This window comes from Solea senegalensis, linkage group LG10, assembly GCF_019176455.1.
Source record: "Solea senegalensis isolate Sse05_10M linkage group LG10, IFAPA_SoseM_1, whole genome shotgun sequence".
In the NCBI taxonomy this organism is placed as follows: Eukaryota; Metazoa; Chordata; class Actinopteri; order Pleuronectiformes; family Soleidae; genus Solea; species Solea senegalensis.
Genome location: NC_058030.1, coordinates 21,624,618 through 21,652,429, shown reverse-complemented (window position 1 = coordinate 21,652,429; position 27,812 = coordinate 21,624,618). Strand labels below are relative to the sequence as shown.

Here is a 27,812-nt window from a genome sequence, read left to right as displayed (position 1 = left end):
GGCATCATCTTTCTCCTGTGGAATTTCCAGTGTGCTTTTAAACCCTTAACTGAGTTTTGTTTTTGTTTTGTTTTGTTTTGTGCGTGCCCATTTTAGCGACCTTAAAATAAACCCTGTATCCTGTTGATGGTTTTCATTTTTCCCTCACAAATGAAAGGTATATTGTTGTTTTTGATGTTGAGATGAGGCCATGATTGCCCAGCTCTGGGTGAGAGAAAGGTTGTGAGTGAGGCGGCTTGTCATTAGAACTGTGCCTGAAATGCAAAGCTGACATTCAAATGACTTTTATTGTGTTTTGTGACCTAGAAAATTTACATACAGGCAAACATTTCCACTGCCTATGTGTGTGTCTCCTTTTGTTTTATCTTGTGGACACACTGACTAATGTCAAGCAAAACTGGTCTTTGCTCAGTGGCATTTACACACACACACACACACACACACCACACTACACACACACACACCACACAATACACACACACACACACACTGTGTCCAAGCAGCAAAGCAATATCAGCTTTGTGATCTCACCCCCCCCAAGACTAATTCTATGGTGTGTAGATTTGTAGATGTGCCTGGGGAAAGCAGACGCCTCAGCACTGGTCAAGAGACTGTGTGTGGAGCGGAGAGGGATGGAGAGAGAGAGAGAGAGACAGGAGGAGAGAGATGTTCCTCACTTATGCAGGATGCCACGCAGGGTTACCAGGGTGACAAGCTGTCGCTGTAGTTTTCCTCTGCTGAGAGGGAGACAGAGGAATTAGAGCAGAGAGAGAGAGGGAAGTGAGGTAAAGCTAAAAGAAAGGAATGCTAAGCTGCTACATGGAGGATAATAAGTATGGCAAAAAAAATCTAATCACAATGTACTATTTTACGTTATAAGACGGGACAATATAACCCTTACAAATAATATCTGGATATTTTTAGGCTATTTCTATACAAGATATGGTTATAAAGCTGCACACAGGTTGTTTCTCTGGACTCGTGAAAAGTTTTCTTTTGCGATGTTGCGTGACAATACGCGGTAAATACACTCTAATTTAAAATATCTACTGTTAAGGCAACCAGTGTATTTTAAAATCATGTAATACAGAGCATTATTACAATTTATTTGTATTTTTAATGTTAGATATTAGAAAATTGCCTATAAATTTGGTAAAATTATGCTATAACACAAATAATTAGTCTTGGTGTGTTGATTCTATGTTTTTTCAACAATAAACAATATTTAATTTGTTATATCTAGCGTAGTTCACCAATTTATTCAATATGATAAATTATCATCAATGCAATAGCGTTTAAAACCAGGAAAAGGCATCACAGATACCTTAAATGACGATACACCATAAATGATAACGCCGATTGATTGTTTGTTCTCTTCTTTCTTCAGGGGCCATTTCAGCTGGCTGCAGTTGGACCGCCGGGTGTTAGAACATGAGTTTCCTAAGAAGTCTGGTCCCATAGTCCTGTACTTTTGTGTCAGGTGAGTCTCCGTTCACTGACTAAATCCCCTCACACAGCAAACGCGGCCTCTGATACACATACAGTTATTGGGTAATGGGCACAGATTAACGAGGTTAGTGATGACAGGCCCCTTATGAAATTGCTTTGACCCTCGTGTTTAACTCAGCCAATCATGAGCCTGTTAGACCTCGTCAGTATGCTCTGCATGTAAATCACAGATCACAGATGTTCACAGTGCCACAATCAAAACAAGATGGCAGAGCCCTCTCAAAGAGCTTTGCAGTTGACTTGTCAGTGTCCTTGCAGTTTGCGTTTATTATTGCTGCTTCAGACTTTGTCCACATTGTTCCTTTTTCATCTGTTTTGCTGCATTTACACCTCGTGGCCACAGCACTGCAGCGTTTTCATGCCACAAACAAAAAAAGATGTGTACAGACCTGGTATCAACACGGGTCCTGAAAGACGTGGACACTGTAAAGTATGCCTGTCAACACCTGGCATTAACGTGCACTTACCCGGACCACATGTGGTCAGATCTCATGACCACGGGCAATAAGCAGATACACGTGCTTGTCGTCTCTGTTTACGGGAACAGGACTAATGTTTTTAATGAGTCTGACTGTGCAGATGTGTCTGTTGTCAATCTGTGTGTGTGTGTGCAGCTGTGTCTGTGTGACAGGCGGAGAAATAAAGATTTGGGAGGAACTGAGTGAATCTAAGCCCTGCTCATAACTTGAAATAAGATTTAAACCATTAGAATAGAGGCCATTGCTCCTAGACGGCAAGGGGAGTTCTGCTTCCTCTAAAATGTTGTAAAATAAATGGTCAATATATTATATTTACATTTCATTATTAAAAGTGTGCTACAACACAATCAATCATCCGTGTGTTTCAAAGACCGGCAACCCCCAACATTACGAGGCGAGACGGTCATATAGCGATACATCACAGTATTTGTCTAACTGAAGGAAAGTGTAGGATTTCTCCCTTTATTCACAACATAGAGAACATGAAGTACATAAAGTCTATGTATTGAACATGAATGGGACATCTCTTAACGTAGCTTTCCCTGCCATTATCCCGCTGTAAACTCCTTCTTCTTCGGCCAGGTCACTTCCACCCAGGTTTCCATCATTTATTTGAGCAGCACCACCGCGGGGAGACATCAGGTAGCGACACCCGGCGAGTGAAACTGGCAGTGACTGTTAACTGTAGTTAAAAACTGTGTTTCTGGTCACATTCTCAAATGAACCACGTTAATACAGTGAGGAAAAGTCAACACATAAGAAGTTGCTGCATCAGTCTGGTTCACGTGCCGCGCAGCAACGAGCTCTGGACCATTAACACTTGTTGCCACTCAACATTAAAGAACAGATACTTGTCTATATTTGCTAAACAATGGCTCAAGTTGTTTAATAAAACACTGAGCTGGTCCTGTAGTAGAATCAAACGGGTTTTCCAGCACAATGGGAAAGGAGAATTGTACCAAAACAACATGTAGTCACTCCAGAGACATTGCAAGAAAACTGAAAAGTTGTGTTTCTGTGTGTGTAATGTTGAAAAATAACAATCCATTATGACCATAATTAGTAAAACCATGGAACCTTGGTTTTTCTTCAAACAATAATTGCACCATCACAGTCTATAATTGTTGCGTCTCTACTCCCTGATAGACGTCTATATCCGAACAGCGTCAGAAAACTTTGAAAACTCTGCTAAACTACTTTTAGGTTTAAAAAACGCACCTTTCGCCCACATTTGCTTCCTGATTGAGTCTTATCGATCACGTGTGAATCTTACTTTTCTTCATTGCTGTTCCTAGTTTGTGGTATTTTTGAGTAGACAATCTTCCTACTGTTTACAGCACTGTGTGCATGACCAGCGTATGTGATGTGCCCTTTCAAGTGTGTTAGTAAGAGTGAACGTAGCCTTAGAGTCATGTCCTCAGTTAAAAGCCAGCTCGTCTCTGACCTGTCGTGACAGGGTAATGGACACAGTCCCACACTCCGCTCCCAGCCTTTTGTACTCCACATACAATGACTCCACTCAGAACTGAAACACGCTTTACCCTCACACAGGCCCTGGCTCATTTATGTTTGATTGTGTGTGTGTGTGTGTGTGGTTTGGTTTGCATGTGTGGGCGCTTTATCTTCAATAGACTTTTTGAAAAAGAAAGAAAAAGGCACCTGACCTGAGAAGAGAGTTTCTGATCATTCTTAGCCTCAAATGTAAACACACAGCCCTACCTACTTCTGCACACACATACACACATACACAAACCCCCTGAAAGAGAAAGCTGCAGCTTTGTTTAGCATCTACCGGATGTTCCCTGTCCCCAACATGTCTTAATGATGTCATACGCTCTCCAGGGACAGAAACTGTTCTAGCAATGTCCATAGGAACATGACGCACATGGTTCACCTGAAACAATGTCACTGAACAGTCATTTCCAGCTGACATTTACGACGCAGCTCAATGACACAATGAGACGGCTGTGTCAAAATCCTATCCTTAGCTCATGGACCCATTGTTCACTCTATTTAGGGAGGAGTGGTGTAGTTGTACAGTGTGATAGTGATCGTTAAAGATGTGAGATGTTTGGTTGTCATGGAGCTCATGTGGCTGACGTCACACAACCGAGGTAACCCCCCTCCCCCCCCCTGCTCTGGCAGGAAATGACGCCGTTCATCTCCATCCAAGCAACCCCAAGGGGTTTGTGGGAGATGTCAGGATACTGCAGGTCTGGAATAATATGCTCTCCAACTATTTCCAAACTCATAAGAAGCACGCCGGGGGCATTAAAAGGATCAAATATAGTCTCAGTGTGTCGAGTTTTGCGATATATGGGTCAATCTCTGTGGATTTAAAGTGTGCAGTGAAATCTGACAGGTTGGATCCAGCACTGGTCCCATTCATCGGCTGCCGTGAGGACACTTGATAGAAACTGAGTCACATAACATCTGCAGCGCTGTTACTGCTGTTTTATGCTACAGTACATCCACACGACTATATGTTAGAATAAGATCTGTGCCAGACAACTGTTTCACTTCTGTATCAGTTGTAATTTGCATCCATACTAAAATTATTCAGACACAGGCCTGAGAGTGCTGTGGTTCCAGGAAGCTAATTCTTCCCCTGCAGTTGTTTGATCAAAAAAACAGAGCTTTTTGAATCACAGCTGATAGTCAAGATGAACGAAGGTAGTATTTGTTGAATATTCTACACTCCAGCCCACAAGAGCTAGTGAAAGTAATGCAGCATGTTGAGCAAACAGGAGCCGCTGATGAGATGCATTCTAATGGCGCGTTCCCATTATGCAGTTGATAAAACATTTGTTCTGTATATTTTTTACATCGTCTGTGAATAGTCACGGTAACTGATCCACTTGTTTTAATTATAAGTGAATAATCAGATAATCGAATACTCCGTTGTTATTACATCACCATGACTCTCTCTAAAGGTTTCTGTCTTTGCCCCTCCAGATGTGTGTGTGTGTACATGTGTCAGTGTGTTGGTCACTGTGTGGGTCACTGTGTGTGTGTGTGTGTGTGTGTGTGTGTGTATTTGCATAGACTAATGGGTGTTTGAGGATGTGGTGGCGTCATTGTGTCACAGTGAACTTTGACACCATTTTGAGGCTTTAGCCTCCCGTTCTCCCCTGCAGTTCAGTCCAATCTCTAACCTCAATCTCTCCAAATGTCACACACTGACTGCACCATTGCAACTCCCCACCCCCTTATTCACACTCTCTCTCTCTCACACACACACACACTATACTAGGATCTCATGATATTGTCATTAAGAAGACACTCGATAATGCTGCTCTGAACCAAACTAACCTGTGAGCGCTTATATAACACGGTGTTGACACTCCAGGATCTCAGGCATGATGTATAGGTATAGCACAGCAATGGCTGAGTCCCATCGTTGCCAGCTTTCCCTTTCACGCTCACACATCGATCCGTGTCTGTAATTACCTTCTCTGCACTGATAAAAGCAGGAACAGTGGTGCACACCCCCTCCTCTGCTGTCATTGACACAGAACGGCTCGGCCTTAAACAAGCTGTGTAAAGTGGTTTTTAAGGTGTGTTTCCACCTGGAGGTTCAGTAGTGCAGCTTGTCATGGTATGGTTTGGAACGGTAAACTCAGATTCTCAGGCTGCAGTGTGTGGAGCTTTACTCTCTCTTACTGCTACTTCTCCCCACAGAACTGTGCCAAATCTGGCATGGTATGGTTCATATGGGCACCCTTCACAGCTTTTGATAATTGAAATAATTGTGTTGTTATGAACCAGAATCTGGGTTCACGGGTTTTCTCTTAAATGGATTTTATTGATTCATTTGCATTTGTAGCTTAGCATTTAGGAAATTGGTTTTCTGGTTAACGCCCACCGCTCCTGTAGTTAAGACATTGTTTGGAGGCAGTAGAAAGCTTGTTGAATAGTTGTCTCTATTGTCTCTGGTGTTCACAGTGATAAAATAAAAGCCTGTCATTTGTAATTTGTATAAAATACTTGGTTAGAGTCAAGTTTGGTGTGAAGAAAATCAATGACATTATTTTCGAGCCATTTCGCCCAGCCCTAGCTGAAAGTAATCATCCTGGTAATGTGGATAATGTGGATGTGTAATCAGGATCTATTGGGTTCACCTGTGTCCTCCCACAGCCTGACTGCGAGCTTATATGCAGTTAGGAGAGTCCCTGCTCAGTCTACAGGAAGTCCAAGCCTTTATGGCGTGGTTTCCAGTTAATCACAACAGCATTACAAACATCATCTGTCCTGTAAACCTTATTAAACTGACGGTCAATAATCCGGTCAACACAGATCTGTGTTGGTCAGTCAAAATTAATAAGATTAATTCTATATCACATATTTAAAAGAAGAGGTTGGTGCACTCTTGCCTTTGCAGCAAGAAGACCCTAACGATAAAGCGTTAGAAAATGGATGGATGGATATTTAAAAAACAAATGGGAGTAATGACAGTTGTGCAGAAGTCACAGAATACACAGTTTTTCTTGGATTATCGTTCATTTAAACGTTGGATTATTTCCAAATTTAACAAATTCAATTTGAATTTTTTTTTTTTAAATCTAGCACTTTTTGCTCAGGTGCATTTATACAGATGGTGAAAAAGAAAAAAACAAACATTTCATCAGATTGTCTCTATGTTGCACATACTTATAGCCTCTGTATATACATTTCAATATAGCAATGGAAAATAGCAGCCCAAGTGCTATAAATGCTCATACTCATACATACACTCACACATAGGACACTTTCAGTACTATGGTGGAAAAACCATCACTCCAAATGTCCAGTCTGGATCTATTATTAGTGTGAGCGTACTGTTTTCATCACCAGGATACAAAGCTCTGTGTGTGTAGGTGTCTCTCTGTGCAGGTGCATGTCATATACTGCATTTGCATTCATATGTGGTATTTGTGTGGTGTGTGTGTGTGTGAGTGTGAGTGTGTGTGTTCCCAGTAAATGTGACACAGATGCCCACCTCCTGCTGGTTCAGTGGGTGTCTTCCCCGAGTGCTTGCGGCTGTGGCTGTGCTGCCGCTGACAGTGTGTTCATGTCTCATCAACACTCTGGCTTTAATTAAATGTTCACACTGAATATTGACAAGGTTCCTCATTCTCTCTCTCTCTCTCTCGCAGCTCAACACAAGTAACACAATTTAAGCCCTCCCATTATCGATCCTCGTACAAACCCATTCACTCAGTGGCCGCACGCACTCACTTGCACACAAATGAACACATTAATGTAAGTGTGTTCATAAGGACATGTGCTCAGGTCACATTATGTGCTCTTACAGGCATTTATCAAGTCGTATAGTGACAGTTTAGTTTGTTAGGATCCCCATTAGCTGTCACACAAAGGCAAAGGCTGCTCTCCCTGGCCTCTGAATATATTGAAAGGAAAATCTAAGAAGACATAATATCATAATAACATAATACAAACATAAATTTTATCACCGACTCGTACAAAAATAATACCACGCGTTAATAAGGTAGATTATTCTACAACTGTATGTGAAATAAACGACAAAAAAGTCTCAAATATCAATGTATATATCATTTTAGAAGATGCAATTTCTTTTTATTTTTTCATTTAACCTTTAGTTAACCATTAATCTAACTCACTGAGATTAAAAATCCCTTTTCCAAGACAGGCAGCAGTACATACAGGTTTGGATTGTAGATAGAACCAATGCAGTCAAAAAGCATACTCTATATGATGTTAAAATAAAATCATATACATAAAAATCAACTTAAAGTATACAAAGCATCCATCCATCCGTCCATTATCTACCGCTTTATCCTTCACCAGAGGGTGCTGTGCTAATCTCAGCTGACATAGGACGATAGGCCAGTTCGCCAGTCCACAGTAATTAGTACATGTGTGGCTTAATGTGTCTTACTGTCTGTGCTGAAATGTCAGGCTTCACCAAAAACACGCTTGGGGTCATTTCAGACAGTCAGCACCATGAGACCCTATAGCATCTTCATAATACAGGTTTCCACCAGAGTGGAGCCAGTTTTTCGTCCCGCTGTATCGTCACATCTGCCCTCTGGCTCTGCGAGTATTCATGAGCTAAATTTAGACAGCGTTATTATACGAGCTCCCTGCACAACTGCTCTGCCAGAAGTGGGTTACTGTGCTGCTTTACTCCACATCTAGTGATCGTGGATGTGGAATCACTACACACTGCTGCTGCTGATGATGCTGCTGATGATGCTGCTGCTGATGCTGATGCTGCTGTGTGGAGACAATGTGGGAAGTGCATCATGTGCACATTCAATCCTCCTGTGTGTGTGTGTGTGTGAGATTGTGGAATGGGGTGAACCCCACAAACTAATAATAGTGGATCATTGCCAGGCACTACGGTTGTAAGGAGAACATTGGTTTTTGGTGTGATGCGCCCTCCTCTGGTCATTTAGGTCATTGCACCATTTTATGACATCAGCATGTTGAGTTTTACTTGTTTCTGCTTCTGAAGCAAATATAATTTCAGACACTTCACTCACTCATCTTCCAGTTTCACACCTTCACGTTAAATAGAAAATGTGCCAGACTGTTGTCACAGCTAAAACAAGTATTTTTACAGCATTTTTACCTTGAACATGTATTGCTATACATGTTACATATAAATATGGGTTTAATGAAATGAAATATGTTATTTGTGGGCCCTCGTCTGCTTCATTTATGTCAGTGTTACCCAGCCCTGATTTAAAGGATTCCTTCCTAAAGTTGCCTGTGTCGTTGCTAATGTATGGCCTTCTGTTTCCTTGTGTTTTCAGATTCTACATAGAGAGTATATCCTACCTGAAGGACAATGCCACTATCGAGCTCTTCTTTCTTAATGCCAAGTCCATCATCTACAAGGTAAACGCATTCATTTGCCCTGCAGCTCATTTGTGATGAACGGAGGAATGTATTCATATTTATTCACATGTCACCATGTGGGATAGCCTCTGATTCTTCCAGGCTGAAGCACTGTAGGGATTTACACTGTCACTGATGTGTCTCTTTATCAGCACAGTTTAGGTTCTAAATGAAGAGCGATGCCCCAGGAGGCCATCTTGGACACTGATTGAGTGAAGCAGAAAATGTGCATCAGCTGTGAGCCGTCCTGTTAGGCGCTGCACTCAGTCCCACTTGATAACGAATAGTTCATACACATTCTCTGCCATTTGTCACTGTTAAGGCTTATTTAGTTTGGCTTTGCAATTTGCCTGTACATACAGATTAACAGCAAGATACACAAGAACCATGAGAGGAAACTAGGGAAAGTGCAAACATCTGCCAAGGCCGCTCAGGTTCCCACAGAGTCAATGCACTTGGATTTGACCTACATCAGCCCAGAAATGCCACCTTTATCTGTCCTTTACATTTTGAGTTAAGCTGCTCTTTGGAGGAGCTAAAAAAACACTTTGACCAATGTGTTATTTTGCATATTTAGCCGTTGACTCAATGCATCCCATTCAGAAAAGGCCAGTTATTTCAGTAATTTGTTTGAAAATTTGGTAAAGTGTTGATCGGTGTTTCCCAAACCTCGAATTGCCGAGGTTCTCACATGTCTTGTTTTGTCCACTAATCACATTTCTTTACAGTGTTGATGATTTCTTTGTGAAATGGAGCAACGAATCCAGAAAATATTCACATTGAAGAAGCTAAAAAATCAGAAAACGTGTTTGAATTATCAATGGAACTCTAAAACTGAATAATCTATTATCAAAATCGTTGACAATTAATTCATTAATTGAAAAATTGTTGATATCCTGAAGGAAAGTGAAGTTGTAATTATTCCATACTGTAACATCAGTTTACAGCCCGTCACACTGAGAGGTGGAGTGAAGGGTCACGCAGTTCTCTGTTATATCCAGAAGAGGGCGTATGAGGCCTGAAAGGAAGAAAAAGCTCCATTGTTTTCACACTATAAAACATTATTTTCTAAACTAATTCAGTGTATTACAGATTTTAAGCTGTCAGAGGAGTGTATATGATATATACCTGTTTAATGTTGTGAAATATTAAAACACTTCCACAGTTTACAGTGGAGGCTTCATGTCGTATAGGTTAAGTCTAGAGGCTGAAACATGAAATGTAGTGACTTTGTAATGATGTTTCACCAGCAGTGTCCGTGATAAAGATACCTACTGCGTCTGTTATCTGTTTCTCGCATCATGCTTGATAAGAACATCCGCCAAACAAAGTGTGAAAGACACGATGATGGACACACAGAGAGAGGAATAGTCTGTTGAAGTAAATCTGTTGCTCATTTGCAGTAGATCTGATTCACAGCATCTGCTTGTATAGTTTGGAGGAGACATTGTTGTGATGTGCTGTGGGTTCTCATGTGTGTACGTTACAGACACACACAGTGAGTGATGGTGTATAGTAGCCGCCCTGCGTGTACCACCCAGGATGGGTTTGTTCTGTCTAGTGTTTCATCCCGGCCGTCTGATCCCCCCCAACCAATTAAGAGGTGGATTGTAAAGGGAACATTCCTGACATACTTGACCCACTACTCACTGCCCACTAACCCTTATCCCCCCCCCCACCCACCCTTCAGTGCACACATAAAACAGCCATGTATATGTATAAGAATGTGGTTGGTGAAAGTACATAAACACGATCCAACCCTCACAATGCGACAGTTAAATACAATTCAAAGCAGCCCCACGATCTCCTGGAGAAAAACAGTAATGTTATAAGAATAAAAAATAAAAAAGCACCTCTGGAAAATGTTTTGAGTAATCAGTGTGCCCACCCTCAACCCGCTCAAACACCCGTCACTCTGCCTCTAATCGCTGAGCTCCATCCACAAAGGTCATGAAATGAGAGAAGGGAGAGGGGGGAAAGTGGAGAGTGTGGCAGCAGGGACATGAAAGGATCCACCAACTCATCCTGGAGAAATGGCTGATGTGAAGAGGCACAGCCACTTTTACTCCCATCAGCACTGTCTATGTTGTGTTTTTTTACTTGATGCCCAGAGAAGTTCAATGTATAAGTGTTGTCCTCTGTCTTATCTTCTTATTTCTATTCGCCTTACAGGAGCTTATTGAAGTGGACAGTGACATTGTCTTCGAATTGGCTTCCTATATTCTACAAGTAAGATAACGTCTGTTTGTGTGTGTGTTGTTGTGCTTATAAAAAAACAACAACAATACACCAGGAGTGCTACTTTCATTGTAATTTAAAGCTGCGTATCCATAGAATGGAATGGTTCCGTTTGGTACAGTATGGTATGTATTTTATTTGTGTTTCCATGAGGAATTGTACTAAATAACTAGCCCCAAACGTTCTGTTCTTTGGCACCCTTCACTGGGGTACCAGAGTAAAATGGTAGTGGAAGGTCAGGGTGGAGCTAGACTGGCTCGATGTCATTGTTCGTTGTTGTTGCACCGGTACAACGTCGTGCAGAGCCCACGCCTCACCTACAAACCAGAGGTACTGGTCAAACTGTACCATGCCGTACCGTACCAAACCGAACCACGTTAGAAACGCAGCATAAGAAAACTTGAAAGACTTGTCACCCTCAAGAGTACCTCAGAAGTTTTCTTACATTAGTTTATTAATGCAGTTTGTCTCTCTTCTACTTGTTCCTCAGAGTAGTTTAGTCCATTAACCATGACACTGTAAGGTCATGTTACACATAGAGCGGGCTGAGTGGTTCCACCATGTGTGTGTGTGCATGTGTGTGTGAGTGTGTGTGAGTGCGTGTCCCCTCTGTGAAGGTGCAGATGTGCAGTATCAGGTTTCTGCTCTTTTAGGCCGTCAGAGATTTTCACTGTAAGGTTTAATGTTTCTCTGTGTGACTCTGGGCCGGCAGACCTGACTGCACGTTCACTTGTACAAACAGAACATAAACACATTTTATTGTCACATATGTCATTTTCTCTCTCTCTCTCTCTCTCGTTCCTTTTCTTTTCCAACAGGAGGCTAAGGGTGATTTCACCAGGTAAGCACAATAGGAGTTTTTTAATGAACATACATCTGTTCTTGTACCATGGTGTTGAGAAAGAGCAGGACTGAATCCCATATGTGGTACTTTTAATAGAGTATATAGAGTTTTTTGTACATTAAAGTGTAGTGAGTGACAGGAGAGTCATGAATGCTCTGCCTCTAACTGTGAGCTACAGAAGCTGAGAGATTTCACATGTGGTGACACTAAGAAGTTTGGATTTATATTTCAAAACTAACTTTTTTTACTAATTACTAAAAGAGAGAAATATGTCTCATTCCCACAAAAGAAATTGACAAAAGTTCATCGTCAAAGTCACTTCCTGGGTGAAAATTCAGTGAAACCGCCCTTTAAGCTGTCGCAAGGGCGTTCACACTGGCTGTGTTTCTGCTACATGTCGCTCACCTGTCTATATAAATTTTCCTGTGGTTTTCCTTCATTTCCTCCACATTCAGCTTCTAAAAATAGTTGTAACAACGTCATATTTATGTTTTTAATGGATTTAGATTCAGCCTGGGAACCGTGAAAAAACAGCGAGAAATGGAAACGCAGCCACTACACGTGAACCAAGCTTAAGAGTCTACATAATGTAGATGGGTTTCATTGACAGTGTTTCACTGCTCAGTTCACCTTCTTAACTCTTACAAAGAGAACCAAATTATGCTGCATTCAGACATATTTGATTGACATTGGAATTTATGCTGCGTTCAAGCGCAGCTCCAAAAAGGAGGACAACTGAGGCCTAAATCTGGACGTATGGCCACCCTTTTCCAGAGTTGTAAATCTATGTTCAGGGGACGTTCTTGTTAAAGGGACACAGCGTAAATTAGCTATCAGTGCCAAATTTAACGTTCCAGTTCTGGTAGTTAGTGCAGTTAAGTATTTATTAATGTAAATAAATACATGTTCGACTTCTCTCATAGGTGCATGTGTGGGAATAAGTGGAGAAAAGCACCTTGTTGACTTAATCAGTGGCCTGATGACAGACAGAATCTGTCGATTCATCCCATTTTGTTTGTTTAACAGGCAAAATAAACCGAATGTCTTTTTAAGCCTGGAGCTTATTTGATGTGTGATCAGGTGAACCGGGAAATTAAATCTATAATCAAGTTTCCGATCATTGATATTATTATTATTACAGTAGCAGTCACTGTCAATGTAGCACATCAGGGAGTATGTTGTTGTTGTAAAGAGCAGTTTTGCTGCTTCCACATTACGGACGAAACACAACAACAGCATATTGATACCAGTCAGCGAACGTGTGATGTCTCGATCTGCTGTGTTCCTTCCCCAGTGACAGGAGTCGTAGTGAGGTTACAATAGAGACGATATCAGTGGTCTCCCACAACCGTCTCCCTCTGAGCTCTGATTTACATACCTCCCTCCTTCTCTCCTCTCGTCCCTGTTCTACTTTGCTTCGCCCGTTTTTCAGCCTCCGCTGTCACTCATGAGAAAAGCATGTGTTCATTTGAGCGATCAAAGATGTCTCTGTTGTGTAGAGTGACAGAGCAATGTTCCCTGACATTAAATTCTACGTTCAGAATATAAATAATCAGCTATTTAGGTCTAAAAATGTCAACATTAGTCATCATTAAATCGTTAAATCCTGCAGCTGTGGAGCTTTTACAGACTTGTGGATGTTTAAAGGGCACTCCAGAACCTTCAGACGCACACTACACACTACTAACATCTGTGTGATGTTGACTTAAGCGCGTGTCGTCTTTTCATCCCTTTGTTGCGGCGCAGAGATAACAGACTACATCATGGGCCACCTCTGACCTTACTTCCATTGCTGAAAGGAGAAAACAAATACAGTATCCCACAGAGGGTGGGAATGTGACACACTCTGGAGACATTCCTTTAAACCCCTTTTCCTCACCCCTTCCTGTGACACACATACCTCCCAAAAACATTCTGTAGCCCCTGCACTCAGCAAAGCTCTTCATTATCATACAGTGTCTCTCACTGCTGCTGTTTTCCCTATATCCAATCATTGTGTCTCCCCATTTTGTTTTTTAATCAAGAGTAACTTTCTTGATGCTAGTGGTGTGTATTCCACGAGTGGAGTAGATGTCTAAAAGGTCACTTTTATTTCTCAGTTTCTAAAAAGAAAAATGTCTAAACTTAGACCAAGTAATTGTGATTAATGAAATGAAATGATAATTGTTTAAATCTGGGCTATAAAAAAAAAAATATTTTTAAAAATATTAAAAAATAATAAAAAAATATAAAAAAATAAATAATAATATAATAATAATACAAATAAAACATCTGGGCTTCTCCTTCTCTAAGGGTTGCCACAGCAGATTACCTGCTTTTTCAGTAATCCACACATTTGATTTGTTAATCCCAAATTGGGGAGATTGGCTGATGCTGACAAGTTGAATTTGTATTCATTTAAACCCAGTTAATTGAAATATACATCATTAATATGTCATGTAGTTGCAATGATGACCTCGGTGTCGACGTGCACTGACTGTGTTTAATTGTGCTTCCATTATGTATACTGTACTTAAGTAATTACTGGAATGGATATGAAGCAATCTTTGCCCACAGCTGCATTTAGACGCTGAGGAACAGTTGGGCAGGGTGCACTGCATGGATCTCTTCCAGGGTTTAGCTCATAGGTTGTCATGTTCCCAGGGCTTTCCTCAATCTGAGGCCCTGGCAAAGGCTGGAGAGAGAGAGAGAGAGAGGGAGAGAGAGAGACAGAGAGAGGCTTAAGGATTAGTGGAGGATATTAAGACCCTCTGCCGATGGAGGCCTGAAAACTGAATCCGGGGCCAGGCCTTGGCTCGCTGTCTCATTTTTCCTCTGTCTTCATCTTTGTTGTTTCCTCCTCCATCCCTGTTTTTTTTTTTATCTTTCTTTATTTATCTTTCATGTCTGTGTCTGTTTTCTCCCTCCTCTGTTTCCATCTGTCAGTGTCTCTGCAGCTGTTCGGAAATAGACGGCCCCCACTTTTTAGAATACAAAGCATTTAAGGCCCATCTGTATTCATTGCTCTCAACTTAATGTCATTACTGTGTCTGCAGCCTTCTAAATTCAATAATTCCCTTCTGAGACAGCTCTGGGAAATATTCGGCTCTGCTTTAGATGTCAAACTACTGTTAAGTTAAATATTTTTATGTGGTCAATGTCACTTCTTTGCTGTGGTAGTTGTTTTTTTGTTGTTGTTTTTTTTGCATGAAAATGTCAGGCCTACAGCAGAGAATGGTAGTTCGTTGACCATGTCTTGTGGTTTCTTATTTCAAGTAATGATGCAACCAGGTCTGACCTGAAAAAGCTGCCTGCTCTGCCCACCCAGGCCCTAAAGGAGCACCCGTCTCTGGCCTACTGGTGAGGGACGAGTCCGTTATTCACCAGAACGTTGCTCGAGCGCTCCTCTCCTTCTAATTATTTTCTATTTTCTCCTGTTTGTTCTCGCCCACAGTGAAGACCGGGTCATAGAGCATTACAAAAAGCTGAGCGGGCAGTCCAGAGGCCAAGCTATTGTGAAGTAAGTGTGTGCAGTGGAGTATGTACAGTATGCATCTGTGGTTATGTTTGTCTGTCATAGGGAAGGTTGTGTTCTCTGTAAGCCTTACACCCTTCTCTCTCTCTCTGCTCCTCACAGTTATATGAGCATTGTGGAGTCTCTGCCCACATATGGAGTACATTACTATGCTGTTAAGGTACAGTTTTACTGCACTCACACTTGAACACCACAAGCTATTTTGTTCACTCTGGACACGCAAGTCGGCAGTTTAAAGGCTTAAAGTTTAAAGCTTAAAGCTAATGATTGTTGTTTTTCTGCATCTGCCACTGCAACTGTTTTTTATTTCTATTTCTCTCTTTGTCGAACCACAACATTTATTCTGAGGTATTTCTATTGTACGTTTTAGGACAAGCAGGGGATCCCGTGGTGGCTGGGTCTGAGCTATAAAGGCATCTTTCAGTATGACCACCAGGACAAGGTCAAGCCCAGGAAGGTGAGATGAGTCTCCCTCTGATCTCTGTCCACTGAATCAGGATCATTTCCACATTTCTTTTCCTTCTCACCCTTCATTCTTTCACCCTGCTTTTTTTTTTGGGGGGGTGGGGTTTAATTGTATACATTTTCAATCCACAATGACATAAAACATGCAAAAACAATCGCAGCACTGAGACATTTCATTTCATGTGTTTAAAAATGAGTAACGAGTAAGATTGATGCTAGTTTTTCTTTTTTCCTCCATCTGATAAATTATAACAGTTTAACAGACGACGCAGAATTCCTTAACTTCCTTTACACTATTGTTCTGTCTCTCCAATCTGTGTGCACTGCAGCACACTTGTGTATTTTAAATCAAAAGAATGTAAAAAAAACATTCATATATAAAAAATAAAATAGGTCATCATTAACTTTAAACTTTGTGTTGAATAAAAGATAACATTTTAGCACACTTAGCAACAAGTCCCCACAGTACCTCCCTCTGAGCTTTTAAAAGATAAGAGCATGGTCAATATAAATCTTTTGCTACTTCAGATATCCAGACAGTAACTTGTGTCACCTCTGTCCATTCTTTCCATTCTTTCCGACTCACTGAGGATACAGTCTTTGTCTTTTTTTGGGGGGGGACATGAGACAATGCTGTGCAAATACTAGAGTCTGGAGACGTTCAGTCTTGGAATGTTTTGCTTCCTGTCCTGTTCTTATTTCTGTCTTTCTGTGAATGAAGTCCTCCTCACAGTCCCTGAAAGCCGTTCTCACCTCACCTCTGACCCCCCACTCGTGCTTAGAGCCTTCATCTCTGGCATTCAGCCTTGTCTCATAAGGTGTTAATGGGGTTCACAGCAACCCTTTCATACAGGACATGATACACTGCTGCTCATAAACCCACACACACACACACAGGAACACACAGGAACTCTGATCTCCACATCCTGATGAACACTTCCTGTTGGCCACAGCTTTCCTGTTTGCCATGAACACTGTGCCACACGTGTGTGTGTGTGTTGTGTTTAGTGTGTTCCTGTCTAAATGACTGCCTCCAACAACAGTGCTGAGGTGTTGAGTTACCAGGTCACTTTATTTCCCGTTAAATACCAGATTACAGGTGTGAAAAAGAAAAACCCAGTCCATGTTGTTTATACACGATGGTCAAACTGAGGGATAGATGGTAAATTATAGCTTCTCAAGAGTCTGAGGGAGGAAAAGTTCACTGTATTTCCCACACAAGTGACTTATCAAGGGTTCAGCTGCCATAGCAACAGTCAGTGTGAGTCATTGGTTCATTAAGCTTCAGGACTGACCCCCTCTCACTTTCTTCTTTGCTCCTTCTCATACTATACCTCACCTCACTCTTACTTTTTGGCCCCAAAACACACACACACACACTCACACAAAGGCTTAGACTAAACTGAGATTATAGTCTAAGGAGCTTGACCCAAAGGACATTTGTGCGCTGCATGTCTTTTGACGAAAACCCACACTGAATCCACGTCTTTCCCCTCCAGACAAAAAGACAGTTGCTGCTGTTTAGTGTTCCACAGGAAGTAGGACTTTTCCATGTTATCTCAGTAATGAGTGTCATCCCTGCTCCTGCAGACTGGAGGAAGTGCATTTGATTGTGTGGGGATTAGTCGATCAGCCCGTCTACTACCAGTAACCACTGAGTCAGAGTGTAAACACAAGGTTCTCACTGATAAAGTTGTCAGCGTCGTGACTCAGTGAGACACGGGGCGAACACTAATTATGAGACATATTGGGCCAATTAGTCTGTTTCAGAGCCATTGTTTTTATTCATTAATAAGTGACTTGGTGATTTCACACTGCTCCGTGTAATCATCGGTGTGTGTGTACTCTCGACAGTTGTGTTCAATTAGCGTCTTTATGAGGGGAGTTCCTGTTGTTTATAAATGCAAACCACCTACCGCAGCCTTCACGTCGTTTTATTCGGGGGACGTTAAAGTACTTTCCCCCACTCGACTCACCGCAGGCCACACTCAGACACACAGAGCAGCCTCGGCGGTGCGTTCTGACTCATTTAGACACAGATTATAGGGTCCGCGTGTTGACTGACTTACCTAACTGTCTGACTTAAGGCTGAAATGGAGACGCTTCTGTCAACACCGGGACGCAGCCACGAGAAGAAGACAAAAACTGTGGTATAAATGATCATCATCTCACGTGTGTATAATCCAAAAAATGTGGATTTAGAGAACACACTCACTTCAGTCAGCTTTTGTCTGTGTTGTATTTTCAGCAGATTGGCAGCTACACTGTCTGTTCTTACTCATTTTTCCATTAATGCTACAACCAAAACACAAACAACAGGACAGACAGACGACAGGAAATGCTTGTGCCGTATAACTGTCGCCATGACAACTAGTGGATACATTATTGCACGGCAGGACCCCACCTATGGGTGAAACAATAGTTTTTTAGGAGCCATAGGCCCACTTTTCTAAAAATGAATACAACCTACCCTTAGTTATTTTGGCCTTTCTATTCTTCCCACAATCCTTAGGGAGTGCACCATGCAGGACAAAGGCCTTTGCACTCAATTAGAGCTGACCTTTTTTTTATCTGCGTGAGGGGACGCAGACATTATTAAGACTCAGACGTGGGTCTGAGCATATGAGCGCACAGTTGTGTCGAACAATGACCAGTCATTTCCTGTTCTTGTGTGCGTTTTTGGCCATTATGTGCAAGTTATTTACGGTCAAAAGAAAGAAGATTTACAGCACACGCACATGAACACGCACAGCCCTCCAAGTGCCCCGGCTACTTTGACACCAACAAAGCTGTCAGCGTGTTTTCATCAGATATTAAAGTTATTCACAAAGTCGTCACACAGATTACAAAGGTTTCTATTATCACAATAGGCTTCTGTGAATAGAGCAGTTTTTGGAAATGGTGTTGAAACTATACACATATATATATATATATATCTCATTTGAAACAAAGTGACTCTGTTAGTGTATTTTGTGGAACTTCCCGTGACTGTATCTTATTGCTGTTTGCACACATGTTACATGTGGAGCTTATCACGACAAGCATCAAAGTGCACTTAGTAAATTACGGGCAGCTGCAGCGGTTTCGTGCCTGAACACCGTTACAAACACCTGTCCTATCTCTGCAGCCCTGGCCCACATGTAGCCAACATACACACACACACACACATACGATCACTATCTGCTTTGCGTGCTATATTTAGCACCATGCTACATTAGCAATTCACACTCCATTGAAAATGTGCGGTAAGAACTCTGATAAGAGCCTCAGCGAGCTTCTTTCATGCTCATGTGCGACATATACGCCACTTAAATAACGTACATACATTAGTGTGCGTTGACATACTTTTTTTCATCACATGTCTCCCTCCTCCTCCTCCTCCTCCTCCTTCTTCCTCTCTGTCATACATCTGTCCATTGTTTTCCCAGGCTGTTCAAATTCCTGGGCTGTGACCTCTTCCTCCCTTAGCTCCCTTTCTCCTCTTTCTTTTCCTCCCTTTTCCTGTCTTGGACTCTTTTTTTATTTTCTCCTGTTTGTCATTTCTCACAGCTTCGTTTTTTTACTTTGCTCACTTTATGTTGCCGTCAGAGGTTTGTGTGATTGCCCGCTCCAGCTGATGGATGCAGGTCTCTTTGTGCTCTGAATGAGCCCACACTAGCTTTTCTCTAACAAGAAACAGACGAAGAGGAATAAACGTGTGTGTGTGTGTGTACAAAGCTGAGGCACTTCAATTACTGGGCCACATTAAGTTTCTTACCCCCTTCATCACTCCTCCCCTGACCCCTTGTTACACACACAAACACTCACACACACACAGACACCGCAAGGCCCAGAGCAGGAAGCGCCGTCCCTGAGGGAGAAAGGAGGGGTCAGGAGCAGGGAAGGCGTTAACGCCCCCTCCCCACTGAAAGCTCATAGCGCAAAAGCTCCAGGAGCGGCGGAAACTTAACTTTACACACACTCACCAACACATACACACACACACATGCCTACAGATGGTGAACACCCACCATCAAGAAAATTTCTGTTCCCCTGCGTCTGGGAGGATTTAAGATCCGCACATGTCTCAGACTACGTCCTGGGGGAAACTTTCTCATCCAGCTGGCGTTGGCTTCATTTAAAGAGAAGCTGATGGTTCGTAAAGGAGACGGAAAAGAGAGTGAGAGAGAGAGAGAAGAAGAAAAAAAAGCAGAGCAGAGGGAAGAAAGCCTCCTCCCTCTCACGCTGTCTTTCTCCAGAGTGAGGTCATCTAGCGCAGGGATCCACTGTGGACAACGCTGCGTGGTCTGGACCTGATCACTGAGCTCCAGACGAGGTCCCCCCTCTCTGTTCCTAACTCCTCCTCTTCATTGGGTTTTGTTTTTTTACCATTCTTATCCATTTTTTTTTGGGGGGGGGTAACAAATTGGAACATCGAAGGAAGAGAGAGGAGGATTTGGCTGAACGCTGCGTGGATTTAATGTGAAGCATGTTTTTTGAGTAAGCAGGCCTGAAGAGCGTGTGTTTCTCCTGATCCTCAGGTGTTTCAATGGCGTCAGTTGGAGAACCTGTATTTCAGAGAGAAGAAGTTTTCAGTGGAAGTTCACGACCCCAGGAGGTAAATTTATATCACAAATTCAAGCAACTTGTCAACTGTCACCGTGTTTTTATCAATTTAAAAATGAGGAATCTTCACAGCTTTGAGGATTATCATCTCATATGGGTCCTTCTTTATTGATTGAATGTCACTGCTATTAGATTATTTTGGAAATGATACAATTTTCCTTCAGTTACGGATGTTTTCCAGTAGAATGTACTGTACATTACCACTGTGCCATATGTGAAAGTGTCAAGATTGAAGCTACACACAGTCCAGCAAAGGAAAGGAGAGATTTGAATCTAATTCCGTAATGGTTGCCGAATTTGTCTTGGCAATAGAGCGAGATATTGGGGATGTCCCAGTGGAGCCTGACATAGATTGATAGACTGATTATTAACACACTGGTAAAGCCACACGCTCTCTCTGTCTCACACACACACGTACACAGGTCAGACCCTTGCTAGAGGGAGCTGATAGCTGTTTAGCAGAGGAAGTGACCTCTCATGTTTATTTAACATGGCTATATATGCAGAGTGTTATTCTACAGAGAGAGGGAGGGATGGATGGATGGAGGGAGGGAAAGACAGAGACACACGGGGTGAAACAGCGAGCAGTGGTGTTTTCTTTAAGGGAAGCTGTCATTTTGGGTGAGCTGGTTCTGTTGCTGGGCTACAGATGTGTGTTTAAATAAGGATGAGTAAACAATGGGGAGCAACGTGTGTGGCTTTGTAAAAAGTAAGTGGCGTTTGCTCTCCGAGAATTCAGAGGTTGTGTTTCCTCCTTATTAAAAGCAGCTTCAGCAGCAGTGATTTTGTCAGTTGTGGTGTAGCAGTGAATTAGCGTAGCTGTTATCACTGTGAGCTATCTTTTATATTCAGTGTATATAAGGAGGCCTTGTGTCCGCTCCTACTGTAGGGCGTCGGTGACGAGAAGGACGTTTGGCCACAGCGGCATTGCTGTGCACACCTGGTACGCCTGTCCCGCCCTCATCAAGTCCATCTGGGCCATGGCCATCAGCCAACACCAGTTCTACCTGGACCGCAAGCAAAGCAAGGTCAGTCACTCTCCCAGTGTACCCACTCCAATCCCCACACCACAGACCACAGACATGATTAGACATGTGCGAGCCATACGCCAAGTTCTGTATCTGGAGTCAACAAGAGGATCCGGAGCCACGTTTCCCACCAGCGGTACAGTTTGGTTCTGTGTACGGTGTTAGCTAGCCCGGCTAACACCAGACTGCAGACGGTAGTCGCCGCCCACTTTCACGTCACAGGTGTCGATGCCTCTGTACACAATTGGACAGACGTGGTGGCCATGTTGGATGTCTACGAAAGCAGCTAGACGTCACTTCTCTGTCGTCATCGCGTTAAGCTAGCCTCTAGCGCAGCAGGAGCATTTATTTTAGCTGAAGAGTTAATCGTAATTTTGTCAAAATATCATTTTAGATGAATTATTATTACACATCGTAATCTACAGACTAAAGAGAACATGCACAAATATCACACATTAATCCTTTTAAATGTGTTTTTTTTAATGAAAATGAGAATACTGTAAAAATGACCACTCCCTCTGATATCGCGAATCATATTGCAACCGTGTTTCCTGTCAAAACAATCCATACAATAACCAATCTGTACATTGCAAGACGCACCACCGTCTTTCACACAGGAGGTGGTTTGTTGTATGTAAAGACAGACAGACAACAGCAACATCTAAACATGAAGTCTAGTGCTCAGAAAATCTGGTTGTGCAGCAGTTTGACATGATAAATGCCTCTTGCTCCCTGTGCTGCTGCTGTGTATACACAAGTGCTCCCTCAGTCAGGTCTGATAGTATTGCTAGACAGAGCTAGCTTTCAAATGAAGGATGCAGCAATCGAATCACGTTTCACCGGTAACAAATATCACCAGACGTTACACTCTGCAGATTTAAATATCCAGGGCATTACAAACATGTTCATTTTGAATGTCGTCCATTGTTGCCTTTGTTTACCGTGCACGTTATTTACGCAGCAGACACAGCTTACACATCCTGTGGCAGAAACACAACCCACATCAGGGTCCACCACCCCAACAAAAACCTTACAAATGTCTTGTCTTCTTCTCTCTCCAGTCAAAAATCCATGCTGCGAGGAGTTTGAGCGAGATTGCGATCGACCTGACGGAAACGGGAACGCTGAAGACCTCCAAACTAGCCAACATGGGCAGCAAGGGCAAAATTATCAGCGGGAGCAGTGGCAGTCTGCTGTCCTCAGGTCAGTGTTTAATGGATATGTGTGATGAGTGAGGGGAGATGATGATATGTGTGTGTGTGTGTTGATGAGGATTGACGTACGAACAAACAGGGAGAGATAAACCTGCCGTGTGCGAGTGTGTTGAGTGTGCTGACATGTGTCGTGATGAGCAGGAGCCTCGCTGACAAGTGGACGGACAGAAACAGCTGCTTCTGGGAAAGACATACGGACTGTACACCCACACACACATACTGTCTTTCTGTATGTATAGAGCACCACTCCCTCATCCACCAGAGGACCCTGGCCCTGCTAAATTTAGGACTGAAAGTCTGCCACAGCCTTTAAAAACAATGCTTATCAGTGCTGTATGAGTCAGGAGTGTGACAGAAAGATTTATACATGAACTAAAATGAGAGTGCAGGAAAACGCCTGTTTGAATCACAGCAGCCACATGTTGAAAGCCTGTTCGCCTTTTCAGCTTAATTCTCTTGTGAAATGACACACACAGAGGCAAGACTGTGGGTCTGGATGTGGCTGTGAGTCAGCTATTTAAAGTATAACACATCTTAGTTCAGGGGTGTCAAACTCAAAGGACCTGGGTAGAGCTGCAGCTAACGATTATTGTCATAATCAGTTGATCTGTCGATTATATTATGGATTAATGGAGTACTTGTTTGGTCCATGAAATGTCAGAAAATGTTGCAAAATTAGTGTTTGCCAAACCTGGAAATGATCTCCATGGTTTTAATGATTTCTTTGTTACATGGAGCAAAGAAACCTGAAAATATTCACATTTAAGAAGCTGAAAAATCATAAATTCTATTCAATTCAATTCAATTGACAGAAGAGAGGGAGAGACCAGGAGCAGATACACAACCACTGTATCAGGTTACAAGTTTATACAGTTAATGATATCGACTTTTTAATTATGGCACAATAATAATGGTGATGATAAAGCTTGTAGGTACTTTATTGTCACTGCATATTCCTACATAATTAAAATTTTGTTTTCACCAACATAGCAGCATCTTAACAGTACTATTTTGAAATAATAGATTAAAATAGTAGGATAAACTGCCCATAGGCCAGTAAATAATTGCCTATGTAGTGATGTAATTTATGACGATATTTAACGGGATTTCATCATAAAAGTGTAAAAGAATGATATAAAGTTGACAATAAAATAAACATTTATGATGCAAAATAAAACTAAGAAGGCAGAAATAACATATGACCGACGGATCACGAGTTAAAGACCTCTGCCTCAGGGAATCTATTACTTGAACAACACTTGTGTTTCAGTAGTAATGACCTGCATGCTCTTCTCATTTTTATCTGATTGAATCTGTTTCCTCCTTTACTTCTCTTTACTCAGTCGGTATAAATTCATTAATCTCTGCCTCCCAAACCAATCCCAATTTATCTCCTCAACTATCCGCTCCTCGACGCTTAAACCCCCATTTCTCTTCTCTCTGGTCGTCTTTAATCAAACCCCCACCTCTTATCATACAGTGTGTCTCTGTCTTATCGGACTGAGTCCCATCACTTGTCTCATTAGTGCTGCATTAGTGTGTTGATTTCATGATGTACTGCTTTGCCCAGCAGCACAGGGCAGCCATAGTGTCACATTTATGCATAAAAACAATGGAGAGTTTGAGCATTAGTTTGTTTTGCAGCTCCGTTTGTCCTCACGGTGAACCACACAGGGTCACAGCGAGAGCAACCCAGAAAAACAGAGCATGTGGGCGGGTGAGTGGCAGTGTTTGGGTTGTTTTCAGTGGAGCTTGTCGCAAACAAGGCTGGCACCATCTCAGAGGCTTGTGTGGATACTGTGTGCGTCACAGACTTTGTCCTAAACTGCCCCTTCCTTTAAACACTCTAGTTTCCTTATCGAAACGTCCCGTTCACTTCCTCGTAAACATCCTCCTGCGAGGTGAGCAGGTGCATGCAAGATCCTTCCCACACACACACACACACACACGAGAAGTCCCCACAACACCAAACATACACTTGTGCACTCTGAGTCCTTCCCTCACATCCTATGCTGTGTGTACCATGCAGGCTCTCAGGAATCAGACAGCTCACAGACGGCCAAGAAAGACATGCTGGCAGCGCTGAGGGCCCGGCAGGAAGCTCTGGAGGAAACGCTAAGACAGCGACTAGAGGAACTAAAGAGCATCTGCATCAGAGAAGCTGTATGAGAAAACACTGAGATACTGTTGCAAATACTTTGGAAACCACAATACTTTCTACCTCCTCGTCTCTAACTGCCTCCTCTCTCGTCTTATTTTCCAGGAGCTGACAGGAAAGCTTCCTAAAGAATATCCTCTGGATCCAGGAGAGGAGCCACCGACAGTGAGGCGAAAGATTGGTACTGCCTTTAAACTGGACGAGCAGAAAATTCTTCCTAAGGGAGAGGTAAAGCTGCAAGCGCTCGTAATCACACTTAACCTCAGCGTCTATTCACCCACACTGCTACATGTACATCTTACAGGTCGTTTTCACACCTAACAGTCTCAAGTGGTTCAGGTTCCACTTTGGGTCCGGGTTTGCTTTCACACTTTTCACCTTTTGAACAACATATTCCCCTCCTCGCCCTTTACTTTTTCAAACCTCATTTTCATTCTAAATTGTATTATTTATGCCACATTTGATTGTTTTGGGTCAAGAGAGACCAGTGGAGTAGAATTTAGAAACATGGCGGCCTTGTGAACCCTTATGCAAACACTCTTATGTGTAGTAAATTCAATTTGTGCCAATAAAACCTCCTCAATGTTACACACTGGACCTTTAATGCATTGTGGATGGACATTATTGATCACTGAAAGCTCAGTGCAGCTCAAGGGTTGTTCAGAATTAATTTCATTTAAAAGCTCATACTTAAAAAAAGGATTGATGATTAATGACAACTGAGTGGTTTAGTTCTCATCTGTTCTCTAAGTAAAGTCAACTGTGAGCTACAGACCAAACGTCACTTGTTCCTTTTTTCTGCCATGGCTGGATTTACCAGAACAGTAGAACTTCTAAAAATAGCCTGGCAGCATTCTCGCCATAGGAAGTGGTGATAGTAGGATTGTGTTCTGTTCTGTTCTGTGTGTGTGTGTGTGTCTGGGCGTACGTGTTGCTGAGGTTTTCATATGCCTTGAAAAGAATCCGACACAATATCACACAAGAGCCGTGAAAGCAGAAAAGATGTTTCTTATTTTATAATTTATCCTGAACAGCTTAAACTCACACACACACACACACACACACACACACACACACAGAAGCTGCTCTGGCTGGAGTGTGAAAAGAAAAGCGAGAGACACTGTGAGTGAAAGGGATTCCAATAAGATGTTGACCCAGCTGAAGACATTATTGCTCTCACTTTCTTAGGAGACAAAAATGGTGCGTGTGTGTTCTTGTGATGGTATCTTTGTGAGGACCAAACAGAGACAAAGGACATTTCTGACTGGTTCTCATGTACTGTATGTCCCTTAAAATGGCTTTTTGAGGGTTAAGACCTGGTTTTAGGGTTAGATTTAGAGTTGGGTTCAGGTTAAGGGTTAAGAGGATTAAGCAGTTATGATGGTTAAGGTTAGGGTAAGGGACTAGGGAATGCATTCCTGACTATGAGTGTGTACTTGTACTTGCATCTTAGTGAAGACCAGAAAACCTACAAACCACAGAAAGTAAAATAAAGTAATCCTTTATTAGTCTCACATTTTGTGGACGTGAAGTCAATTTGTTCTGTCACACATTAGAGCCACGGTTCCCAACCTGAGGTCCAAGCCCCCCTTAGGCGAGTGCCAGAGATCACATGGGGGTGCGCAGAGCTTTGACTGCTTGTGAGTTTGTGAGGTTAATATAATTATATTTGTGCATCCCATTCAGACACACACATAATTAGAAGTCAGTATCACCCAAATGGTCCACCTTTCAATTTATTAATCACCAATACCTGATCACGGTACTGTTCTGTGAGAAACGTGAAAGTACCAAAGACTCACTGGTATCAAAAAAATAAAATATTGGTAATGGTTGATTTAAGTACAGTTTTTATCACTATATACACTGTGAGAATAGCAACAGGTCAGGGGGGCCTGGATTGTCCTTGACCCAAGCAAGGGGGGCTTCAAGGAAAAACGGTGGGGAACCACTGCATTAGAGGGCCTTTTTAAGGGTTAAGGCTTGGTTTTAGTGTTGGAGTTTGAATTAAGTGTAAGTTGAGGTTTAAGATAAGGCATTTATTGTCATTACATCTAACATGATTGTGTGATAGAGCACACATTACACGCTCACTGTACAATGTGTTCATGTTTGTCACAGGACTGCCTCGAGTCTGTTTCCTCATAATCACATTCACAAGACTCTGTGCTGTTTATTATGGTCTATACATAAACCTATGGTTGTACACTCATTTTGCAGTAAGCAATACATTTGCGGGATGATGAAGTGTATTTTCCTTGGTTAACTCTCTCCGGCCTCTGCTCCACACTTTCCCAGGAGAAGTGTAGAGGAGGAGAGGATGGATTGATGGAGAGGTGTTTTTATTGGGGGGACTGAGTGTCTCAATAGAGAACATGCAACGGTGAGAAAATGCTGGGGCTGCAGCGCAGATAAATGATTTCCTCAGTGTGTTTTCACTGGCAGAGTCCGACCCAGTACATTGCATGGGAGAGTTACAGTCTGAATACGTGTTGTTCTTGGATTCCTGTGTCAGGTTTCTGTTGCTAAATCTGTGAGCGAATCCAGTATTTTTGTGCATGTTTGTGTTACTCAGCTGTGTGTGTGTGTGTGCGTGTGTCTGTGTTTATCCCAGGAAGAGGAGCTGGAGAGGTTGGAGCGGGAGTTTGCCATTCAGTCCCAGATTACAGAGGCGGCCCGCCGTCTGGCCAGTGATCCTCACGTCAGCAGTAAGAAGCTGAAGAAGCAGAGGAAAACGTCTTATCTCAACGCACTGAAGAAGCTGCAGGAAATTGAGAACTCCATCAACGAGTATCGGGTCCGCTCTGGCAAGAAGCCTACGCAGAGAGCATCGCTTATCATAGAAGGTATTAATAAAACTCCTCTTCAGTGCATGGAAGTCACATTTTGAGAGC

The 27,812-nt window shown here is 42.3% G+C and overlaps 1 protein-coding gene across 10 annotated transcripts in view; it reads left to right on the top strand.

The window, feature by feature from the left end:
• Positions 1-27,812, top strand: part of frmd4a (FERM domain containing 4A) — a 129,487-nt gene that overhangs the window by 93,722 nt on the left and 7,953 nt on the right. For 8 of the 10 annotated variants that reach the window (XM_044035685.1, XM_044035684.1, XM_044035686.1 and 5 more), the window contains 14 exons: positions 1,388-1,480; positions 8,768-8,852; positions 11,025-11,081; positions 11,909-11,931; positions 15,190-15,273; positions 15,368-15,433; positions 15,551-15,608; positions 15,819-15,905; positions 20,434-20,510; positions 21,405-21,546; positions 22,608-22,749; positions 24,790-24,923; positions 25,024-25,146; positions 27,533-27,764. In XM_044035685.1, the coding sequence (XP_043891620.1) occupies positions 1,388-1,480; positions 8,768-8,852; positions 11,025-11,081; positions 11,909-11,931; positions 15,190-15,273; positions 15,368-15,433; positions 15,551-15,608; positions 15,819-15,905; positions 20,434-20,510; positions 21,405-21,546; positions 22,608-22,749; positions 24,790-24,923; positions 25,024-25,146; positions 27,533-27,764 (1,403 nt within the window). The remainder of the gene's footprint in view (positions 1-1,387; positions 1,481-8,767; positions 8,853-11,024; positions 11,082-11,908; positions 11,932-15,189; positions 15,274-15,367; positions 15,434-15,550; positions 15,609-15,818; positions 15,906-20,433; positions 20,511-21,404; positions 21,547-22,607; positions 22,750-24,789; positions 24,924-25,023; positions 25,147-27,532; positions 27,765-27,812) is intronic. The other 2 variants (XM_044035681.1, XM_044035678.1) reach the window with 1 other exon arrangement.